The following is an 11115-nucleotide window of genomic DNA, read 5'->3' on the forward strand; positions in this document are numbered from 1 at the left end:
TCCCTCCCTCCCTCCCACACATGCGCCCGCATGCATGCACTTCCACTTTCGCATCTCTTCTGCTTTACTGTTTTCCTGATGAATGTGGCCACTATCGCTGACTCTGTGACAGCTAAAGCAGCTCTTCTCAACTCTGTTTCTGTTATTTCTTTTTCTTTATTCTTTTTAATCTTCTCTGTTGTTTGTAATCGAGAATCACCCACAACAAAATGCTCACTGTCACCTGTTGCCTTGGCCATGTTCATCCATTAGTACCCCACTCCTTGCTACAACAGGCCTGCATGCATGCGGGCGCACGTGTGGGAGGGAGGGGGGGAGAAGAGAGAGAGAGAGAGAAAGAGAGAGAGACACAGACACAGTCTCTGATTTAATGCATTATTTTATGACGTTGTAAAGCACAGTTGGATTTTATGATTTCAAGGTATGATGTAAAAGGTGGTCCCTTTTTTCTCTTTACTGTATTTTGCCCTGCAGCGCTGTTTTCATTAGATTAGATTTTATGTTTTTCTGTTTCGCCGTAACTCTTTTAGCTGGCCACTTCTGTCCTGTTAATCATATCAGTCTCCAAGAAAACATCCAGAAAGCCGGATTTCTGAAGTTGTCTGGATTTTGCCCCACTTCTTGATACAAGTTATATTTAACAATATTATAACTGGCCCTCCAGGAAATCGCGGTCGTGTTCCGCAATAAACCAGCAGTTTTTTTGCAATTTTCGCAATTTCTTGCAATTTTAGGCAAAAATACATCAACACTTTAATTTTAACAGAATTTTAAATACGAAATGGTGGGAGTACAGAGCCGATAGACCTACGTAAATCATGGTATCTGCCCAGCTCAAGCCTACTGAGCGTACTCTAAAAGCTATAACCGGACATTCAGGCCGGAATGCATCATGTAGGCCTTCAACACAAACTGAGACATAGGCTGGGCCTAGATCTAGATCTATTGTGTGTAAGCGTGTGTGTGTGATAAGAAAGTAGGTGTATGCGTGTGTGAGGTGTACATGAGTGTGTGTGCGTGTGAGTGCCCACACGTGAATATTATTGTTCGTACATGATGCATGTGTCTACATACACGGTAACCGGGCACCTAGTCTCAGTATCTACGTACACGGTAACCCACCGGAATGAAAATTAACCAATATTTGTCCTGTGCTGTCACTTGTTGAAATAAAAAAAGAAAGCTATACACGCGTCTTGTCGGGCTCGCCATCGTTACCGGTCAGTGAACCTGTGCTTTTGCATCACATTGCGAGTACCGGTTGGGGTCACCAAAATTCATTCAAAGTCTGTGCGCTACGAAGTATAGGGCTCCGGAATGGGAGAATTATTGATTTTTTTTTTTTAATGTACAGTCGGGGGAGGGCTGGAGTTGAAGGCAACACCGGATGACAAAAACTGAACTTGGAATTCTTAACTGCCCGGTTACCGTGCTCGTGACACTGAGACTACGTGCCCGGTTGACGGTTACCGTGTACGTAGACACTGAGGCTAGGTGTCCGTGTTCCGTGTACGTAAACACCCCGTTATATAAAACGCCTTAAAGCTGCGTTCACACGGGAGTGGGTGCTATAGAAATGATCTAGATCTACATTAGTACATGTATTACTATTGTTTATAAATGGGGGAAAAAATTGCTGTATTTTACGATTTGACTTAGTGTTATAACAATACCATGCCGGTTTTAAAAGAGAAAATATCTGAAATAGATCTAAATACAGGTTTCAAGAGAAAAATAGAACAGGATATGGTTTGATTACAGCATAAGCCTATTTTGTATTTAGAGGTTGTTTCGAAAATCTCTCGTCATTTTTTTGTTTTTTTATAGACTAGAGCTAAACCTCATACACTTCTAGATTTTTGCATGAACCAAGTACCCGGCATGTACTAAATTTAGTCAAATTTTATGCCTTCATTTAAAAGTTATTACGAAAACCGAGGGTTCCGTTATTATGTGTCACGCGTTAGCATATTATACTTGGTCGATAACTTTATTGTTAACGTACTCGTGTGTTGTTACTAGTAAATGTTGTTAATAACATTTGATGAATTTGTATTGTTTGTCATGATTTTTTAAAAGGCTGTGCTGCTTTTATGCTACCGGTACTCAAATTGTCATGTTTTTTAAACTAAAAATGTTAAGCCCGTACTAATGCGCCTGGGATGGGAAAGTTGCAATTTTTTGCAATTTTTAGGCTGTTTACCTTGCAATTTTTTGCAATTTTTCTATTTCAAAAATGCAATTTTCCGCGGGGCCAGTTATAATCCGCAAATTTCAAATCACTTGAGGTCATTTCCATGGGGTAAAAAAAAATTCAAGATTTTTTTAATATTCAGTTGACACATTTGTATTTTTTTCTTGGTCACCCTTTTTTCTTTCTGTTGCTTCCAGCATCATCAACTATGTCTCAGACAGTGGCCACAACAGCACAATCATCCTGCAACCATCTCCTGTGGGTCAGAGTTCAGCCACGCCCACTGAAGACGGCATTATCCTGAAAATATCTGTATCTGTATCTTCCTTCAGGTCTATGGAGCCAGGCAGGTCAGTGCTAGAGATCTTACTTTGAGTTTTTTCGTAACTCGTTAGATGCTCAGAGCTGTACATCGTGTCGCAGTTTTACCCTTATATGCTCAGAGCCACATGCTGCGTCGTTGAAAACATGTTTTTAAAAACTTTTGGTAAGGTTTTACAGCGCTCGCAACTGCATAAGGTCATATGAGCGCCAAGGGGTGGATGTCAACAGAGAAGTCCAAACGGGGAATCAGGCTTACTTTGCTCTCCTCTCTAGCCTCAACAGCAGAAAGCTTGCTTCGACTATCAAGGCAACCCTCAATTAACAGTTCACAGGAGAGTAACAAACATACATAAGAAGTAAAGGGAAAATGGCGATAGTAAGGGTGACGAAAGAAAAAGCAGAAGTTCCCCCTATATTGTTCCGGCACGATATGAGCATAACATTGATAAATCAGCCCATTTACAATTCTACTGTGCATAAGAACATGTTAATATCCCCTCTTCTAGAATTAGATAATCACATTATATTGCACCCGTGATGTCAGTGATGCAGAAATATATGGCCAAAACTGTTCAGATAAATAGATACTATTTCTTAGTTTTCTTGGTCTGTTCTCCTCAAATTTGCAATGGCTGTTTCTTCATGGCTGTAGATAAGGCCATTTGACGGATTCTGTAATGTCTTGAAAAATTTTGTTTAGAAGAGATTGAATTTGACATTTGATTTTATTTCTGATAATTGATCCCTTGTTGCCTACGACGTACATTATGTGTCGTGAAAATGCTTAAATATTTTGCCATATCGGTTAACCTGAATTATGAATGTGTGAAACACATTGATAAATTCCTGATGTTTTTGAGTTTTCCATGTCCGACTGCATTGGTCTAACATTTTTATCCGCCAGATATGATGTGTTTGTGGACACCGTGCCAACCAAGAACCTGTCGTCTTTTACCCCCGCCCACCCAGCTGTGTATCTGGGAACTGGCTCAGTCCATACCCTGGTGCTGGAGCGGTCAAATACATCTCAGGTAACTCTCCCAATACTTTGGTAGGGATAGAGGCAGAATTGGTTCTTCATCTTTTAATAATTGCCCTCTTGATCCTTGGTTACCGTCTGCTTTGATTTTATGCAGCTCTGATATTTGAAGAGAAAACATAGAGGGCCACCAGATGGATGTGTCAGAGTTGCGAGTCCATGTAAATCTTAATGGCAGGAAAAAGGTAGGGGAAAAAGACTTTACCGTTGACTCAGATTAATCCACATGTTCTAAGAATTCAGTGCATATATGTGAGGACAGTTCCTAAAGGTAAAAGGGTTCATTTTGCTGCATACAGTAGCCGTCTATATGCTCTGCTTTTCGTCAGTGTAACAGTGTTCAGGGCATTTGATTCCCACCCCTGTCACTGTCATCTATTGATGACAATGTGTATAGAATGTAGGCAATATCCCCCCCCCCCACCCCTTCCTGTACTTACAAGGGTGTTCTTTATGATAGAGTGATAACTGTGTACTGTAAATGTGTGCAGAGCATGGCTTTCAACCCCATCCAATGCCCCCCCCCCCCCCCCAATCCTTTGCTTCAACAGAGAGAGGGGGGGGGGAGGCTTTTTCAACATTTTTCCAGTTTTATCTACTCAAGTGAAAACAGTTTTCTAGTCCACTCAGTAGTACATGTGTGCATTCTGTATTATCTCATCAGAAGATGCTCTTGTGAAAGTGCTACCAGTGCTTTATATTCGATCTTCTCATCTAAATGTGAACTTCTGGCCAAAGGCATGAGAACCCATTGTTTCACATGCTGGGAGGGAGTGTATAATTCTGCAGCAACAGGAGTCTGTAAAGCAAGAAAACGGATAAATGCATTGAAAGTTTGAAAGTAGGTTTAAAATGTGTGCCAGCCTGGAGGTGAAAAGATTTATAGCCGACTCATTGTTTACGAACATTGAAATGTGTTGCTGAAAATTTATTTTTAAAAGTTTGCCTCTCTTGTGCTGTACGTGGTTATCATGTGATTTGACCCTCTTGCTAACCACAGATGTGGGTGGTTGGTGTGTGCTCTTGTGTGGTTTTCTCCTTCTTTCCTATAAAACATCTATCGTCTTTATGTCTCCTCTTTCTTTTTCATTTTTGTTGCTCTCTTGTAACACCTCTATTCTTCAGCACTTATATGACCTAACTGTGTTGCAAGTGCATGGATGATTTCTCTCCATCCCGCAGGTGAAAGTGTTACAGTTTGCCAGCATTGAAGAAAGCCAAGTTTCTGTATTGTGGCTGGTGCCTCAGTATGTGTTCATCACCATTGCAGAGATTCTCTTTTCTGTCACAGGCTTCGCTTTTGCATACACTCAGGTGAGATCATGTTCTGCTAAGTCATCCAGGGGGCATTTCATCAGCTCATCTGTCTACCTGGCCATTGGTCCATTTATCAGTCAGTACATGCATTCATCCATGTCTTTGCCTTCCGTTTGTCCTTCTGCTATTTTAAAATGTAATCTGTTCATTCATCCAGCCTCTATTATTCAGCTAGCCTTCCGTCCATCCATCTTTTCATTCACCCATTCATCAAACCATTCATTCGTGGATTCATTTGTCCTTTCATCCATCCAACTTTATCTACCAATTCTGCCACTTGTCCATCTATCCTTCCATATACATTCATCCGATGATCTAGATTAACAAGTAGACATTCAAAGATGTGCCCCCACGCCCCCTCACCACACTCACTATTCTCCCACCCACAGGCCCCAGCGTCTATGAAGTCCATTGTCCAGGCGGCCTGGCTTCTGACCACTGCCTTGGGTGACCTTATAGTGGTCATCATAGCAGAAGCACAGTTTACTTCTTCACAGGTCATTACATACATTAGTACAATGTACTTGTTTATTATTGAGGAAGTTGTCAGGGCCTTTGACTAGCTCTGTTTCTTTCTCTGTGTCTCTCTCTTTTTTTTCTGTCTGTCCATCTGTCTGTCTCTTGTATCCCCCCCCTCTCTCTCTCTCTCTCTTTCTCTCTCTCGCTCTCCCTCCCTCTCTCTCTCTCTCTCTCTCTCTCTCTCTCTCTTTCTCTCTCTTTCTCTCTCTCTCTCTCTCACTCTCTCTCGCTCTCCCTCCCTCCCTCTCTCTCTCTCTCTCTCTGTCTCTCTCTCTCTCTCTTTCTCTCTCTCTCTCTCTTTCTCTCTCTCTCTCACTCTCTCTCTCTCCCCCCCACCCTCCATCTCTCTCTCTCTATCTCTATCTCCTTTTTAAAAATCTCTCTTAGAGAGGGAGTATTATTATACACGGAGCAAAAGGGAAAGGAGAAAGAGAAAAGGGGAGAGATAGATAATTAGATAAAACATTATAGATGATAGTAGATGTATGCCCACAGATGCCTTGTAGTGGAATGTGGTGTTTGTCTGTGGACACAATTTACAGTGTCCCAGATACTGGTTGGAATTTGCTGTAAGGTCACCCACTTAATTCTGGGGAGATCAACCTCATGCAGGATTTGTGAGTTGTATTAGTTTTAACTTCAGCATCAAAAGCCAAATGTCCCTGGTAAAGTTAAAATGAAAGTCAGTCTCCTTTCCTGGAGTGTTTAATTTCTTTTGCCAATTCACACTGTAGAAAGTGATGCAAAGAACTGCATAGAAAAATGTTGCTCCTCTTAGAATGTTTCTCCATTGGACCGAAATCACAGACCCAGTTTCCCTTACTTTATTTTTCAGTCTGCCGAGTCTTTCCTGTTTGCTGCTCTGATGGGCGTTGACACGCTGCTGTTTGTTGTCATGGCCTGCCGCTACAAGAGTTACGTGCCACCAAAACAGACCCCAGACCCAGTGAAAAACATGACCACGTCAAATGGTGCAGATCATGACCAGGAGACCCAGCCTTTATCAGAGTTGAACTCTAGTAAATGGGATTGATTCTCTTCTAGTCAGTGTGTAGATACAGAACTATATTTATTTCTTTCAGAGATTGATCATGGATTGCAGATCACACCGCAAGAAGTATGCTTATCATGTGTTATATCTACTTATTATATGTAGCTATCTTCACTGGGCAAGTGCTGGTTTCTCTTGGTCCCAGGCTGATACCTCTACAACACTTGGTTAAACAAGTTTTTCTTTCTTATGAAAAGATTTCCATTCTCAGGAGGTTTTCTGCATCCATGAAGTCGGTAGTATTTGCGGAGTAAAAATTGAGTTTTTAGTCATCTTTTTGTTCAATTGTGCAATGTTCTGCTATTGAATAAAGACTTTAGGTGATATTTGACCATCTTGATTTCCACTAAGGGGCCTTTTTTTCCCCCTTAGTCCACCTTATAAGTTTTCTTTGTTACAAAGTAGATAAAGTATCATGAGATCTGTGATCCGAAACTGAAAACAGTGTGTAAAATGTTGGATAATCTGATTTATTTATGTGCCATAAATGTGTTGGTGGCATAATGACAACATCAGACTAAAGGTCACTCAAACTGTTTGTCAGTTATGAATGTGATGTTTGAATTGACTTAAATGTTTTTTCGTCATTCCAAGGGATACACAGTATCATCATAAACATTCTCTTTTATCAGTACTGTTTGTTCAGCACATACTTTTTGGTGGTGCCTTGTTCAAGATATTTTCACAAATTTTATTGTCTTAAATGTTAGTCATGTGGGATCTAAAATGAGTTTCATGTCTTTCCTTAGTACAGTCATTTAATTTTAGATACAATTACTGCCTCAGTCCGGTGTGCATTCAAAAGATAGCACTGCTAATACAGTCTTTTCATTGAGAGTGATTACGATCTCATAGGAATTTGGGATCATTTTGTCAGTTGCAGAGTTATTTTTCTTTCTTTCAGTTCCTTTTGCTAGCTCAGAATATCAGGAGCTTCATGCAATCTAGTACTTACTTTATTTTTCTGGCCTTGAGGTAAATCATGCAGAAAGCACTGATTTCCAGTCAAGACAATGGGGGAAAAATGAAACTGTATAGGTTTAACGCCTCTTTCTACACTGTAAGTTTATTTGAGAGGCGGGGCCTTTAAATTTGACATCCATCTCCTGATAGGACTTAGCTAAATGGGTGAAGAGATTTAAGAACTCCCCAAAACACCCCAAGTTCAGAACGTACCTTTACCTTGGGGATTCGAACCTAGGGCCATTTGCTCTGTTGTGCAGTGTGGTACCAACCGAGTTAATGACATGTCCAAGAAAACAGAAGTTAGTAAAAGAAATTTTAATGAAATTCTGTGGAAGACATAGAGTAATGGTAATAATTTGGGATTCAAATAGAAGTTTTTTAATAACCTCGACAGCTGTGATAAAATCTACCCTATGTTTGAAATTGAAAAATAAGTACAAGATAGTGTTCAGGTCATGATATACTGCCCACAGCAAACGAGCACATGAAGTTTGTAGATTTTTCTTCTTTTAATTTTTCAGTCTCCTCCTGAATTCTTTCTACTATAGTGCTCTGACTTTAAATCAAAGAATCCCCGATTTTTAGAAAAATTGCTGGTCTTCTCATAATAATATGTCCCTTGCATGATTCATCTTTGGCTTTGCCCAGTATTTTGTTTGTCCGAATGGACAGAACTTCTATCAAAAGATGTTTGCAGTACCGTTAGAGTTAGAGACCATAATTTATAGTGTGTGAAGCGTTGTGAGGTGCTACTTGAATATTAGTGAAGCGTGCTGACAAAATGAGTGACTGCTCGGATTCAAACCTTAAGTAAATATAATATAGAGATAGGTGAAGTTTTTTCAATTTATAAGTGTGAAATAATAAAAGGCTGGTTATAGTTAAAGACTATGGCATCAATAGAAAATATACAAATTTGACCATGTTGATTTTTGGCCAATATCTCCTTTTGTGGATTGCGAGAAGTAACTCATTTTGTCAGCACGTCTCACTGATGGAGAGGACAAGGGACAAGAATCAGTTTTTGAGAATGCTTCTTTTCTAACTGGATGTATTTCTTTTTGGTGTATTATTTTGGTTGAGGTCTCTTTTACCTTGTTATGCGAGTTATCAACTCTCTTATCCTGCATTATTTTAATTGAAGTCTCCTGTACCTTGTTATGCGAGTTCTCAACTCTGTTATCCTGCAATATGGTGCTCAAATATTGTTTACATTTGTTGATTACTAATACATGTATATATTTAGATCTACACTTTACTGTACTTTACACGTGAAAGTTTACATAGTATGTTGGTGATGGATAATATTTCTCCACAACAGTGTTTCAATGAGATTTTCTAACTTATTTCAATTCTACACTGTCCTTGCTTGCAGGGGATTGAAGTGGGTGGTTGGTGGGTGCTCTGGCATGGTTTGCTCCTTCATTCCTATCAGACATCTATTGTTCTTTTCTCCCTTCGGTTTTTTGCGTGTCTTACTCCCCTGCGACACTTCTAATCTTCGACACTAGTCTGATCTAATTGTGTTGCAATTGCTGTAAACTTACTGTACTTTACTTTACTTTTTTCTTCCGCTTGTACCCTGGGGTGTCGCGGGGAGACACAGGCATCTGTCTGCAGCAAGTCATGTGGCCTGTAGGAGGGACATCCCATGATCTCTAAGGGTGTCTGCCACAGATTCACTCCATCGTCGCCTTGCTGTAAAACTCTTACTAAAACCAAGAGGATTGAGTCTAAAGAGAGTATTTCATATATCTATAGTGTGGTGTTACCATTAAAAATTAATAAATGTTTTGGTGAAAGCATTATTTATGTATGTGATGATACATGTCATGTACTGCTGATATTACTTGTGAAAAAGAGGAATTCTACTGCTTTCTATTGAGCAGTAATGTTGTTTTTTTGTGGCTAATCTATTGGTTTGTAATGGTTTTTTTGTTGAATTTGTTTGGAGTTCTGATCAGTTCACTGTGTTTCCATTTGGGATTTATCGGAGTACTTGCCAGAACGCCAGAATCTCAATGTGGACATTGTTTGTTGTTTGTTATGAAGTATGACTGACTGACTGTATAGCACAGTTATGCCCTCTGACTTACGTGATGTAAGTGTAAGGGCTATGCTCCTCACCCTGCATGTAAAAGACATTGGTTTGACTCTCACGTGTTGAAGATATTTTATCAAATTTATACTATATTACTATATATATCTGTCTTTCAACTCAAGTTTTGTGTTCTACTCCGTTGGAGTTGGCCCTGAGCAAGGTCAAAGCTTCTTGGCACAGTTTTATTAGTGTGAATGGTTGGCGGGTGTTCTGGTGTAGTTTATTCTTTCTTTCATATCAAACATCTATTATCTTTGTCTCTCCTCCTCCTTTTCTTTGTATGTTACACTCCAGTAGCATCTCTAATCTTTGACACTTATACGATCATAGCACCCTCTCTGTTAGATTATACTAAATTGTTTTTCTGGGGAAATTTTATTAAAGGTACAGCAAACTTGTTTTGTTTTTTCCTGTCATCGGTGAAAAGAATGCTTATTTCTCCTTCTGAAATGTTCACACTGTGCAATTAAGTGTATTGTCAATGTCAAAATTTTACCACTGACTGTCACTTGGCTGTTCTGTGGCTCGTTTTCAGAGCCAGAGAGCTGAGAGTCTACAGACAGATATATTTATTTTAGAGATTGTGTATGTTTGTGTGTGTGTGCGCGTGCTCAAGTGTGTTTCTGTGTGTGCGTGGCTGTGTGTGTGGTGAGAGTTTGCATACAAGTGTGTTGTGTTTACATATTTATGAGCAAAAGTATGCGTACATGGTTCTACATGTACGTACCTGTATCATGTGTGTGTGATTGTCAGTGTGTATGAATGCCAGCACAAAAGGTGGTTTAGGATTTATTTTTTTATTTTAGAATGTTAACACTTTTTCGTTTTGGGTTGATAAATTATGCAATGAATTGCATGAGGATTGTGAAATAAAGGTTATATATATCATGTATACACATGAACATTTTGTTTGTCTTGTCACTTGAATGACTTTCATAACTCTCGAGTGGGTGGTTGGCAGGTGCTCTTTTGTTTTTTGCTCCTTTCTTTTCATATCAAACATCTATCATCATTATCTCTCCTTTTTTTGTGTATGTTACTCTCTTGTAACACCTTTAATCTTCAGCACTTATATGACCAAATTGCATTGCAAAGGACGTTAAAACATTATTAAAACAAAAAAAAACAACACTCAACAGTAGGATAGATGTTGAATCAGACTGACAGCTAATCGAAAAATTTGCAGCTTTTGTAAGCTAACCTGTGTGTTGAAATGTTGTAAGCATCTTTATCAGTATCATATGAAGATGTATATTCTTTCCATTACCCACCAACTCACCAAGACCGAGCCAGCCACAAATGGTGTCAACCTCCACATTTTTACTATGACTATGATGTTGACTGCCCTTGTTCCCACCTTTCAGGGTAGCAGCTCAATTATCGTATCTCGTAGTTTTGGCGAAAAATCGCTTTTTTTTGGTGTTACAGGCCACTGGGAAAGGCGCACGCCCTGTTAAAAAAACTCAGATCTGGGCGATTATTACGTGATAATACATATATATGTATGTACACTTTATATTGAAATTCCAGCTATTGGTGATGGATTTAGTGGTGAAAAATCAGGGGCTGTTTGTTTATATTTTCGGGGTTTTTTTCGGGGGGGG

General features: G+C 39.5%; 1 protein-coding gene across 2 annotated transcripts in view; it reads left to right on the top strand.

The window, feature by feature from the left end:
• The window catches only part of LOC101852237 (solute carrier family 15 member 2), a 37168-nt gene extending 28922 nt beyond the window's left edge, over window positions 1-8246 (top strand). For both annotated transcript variants that reach the window (XM_013081769.2, XM_005097027.3), the window contains exons 19-23: window positions 2392-2544; window positions 3423-3549; window positions 4740-4871; window positions 5264-5371; window positions 6229-8246. In XM_013081769.2, coding sequence (XP_012937223.2) covers window positions 2392-2544; window positions 3423-3549; window positions 4740-4871; window positions 5264-5371; window positions 6229-6426 — 718 coding nt within the window. In that variant the 3' untranslated portion in view covers window positions 6427-8246. The remainder of the gene's footprint in view (window positions 1-2391; window positions 2545-3422; window positions 3550-4739; window positions 4872-5263; window positions 5372-6228) is intronic.
• The last annotated feature ends 2869 nt before the right edge of the window (window positions 8247-11115 follow it).

The sequence above is a fragment of the Aplysia californica genome, unplaced genomic scaffold (genome assembly GCF_000002075.1).
Source record: "Aplysia californica isolate F4 #8 unplaced genomic scaffold, AplCal3.0 scaffold00145, whole genome shotgun sequence".
Taxonomy (NCBI): Eukaryota; Metazoa; Mollusca; class Gastropoda; order Aplysiida; family Aplysiidae; genus Aplysia; species Aplysia californica.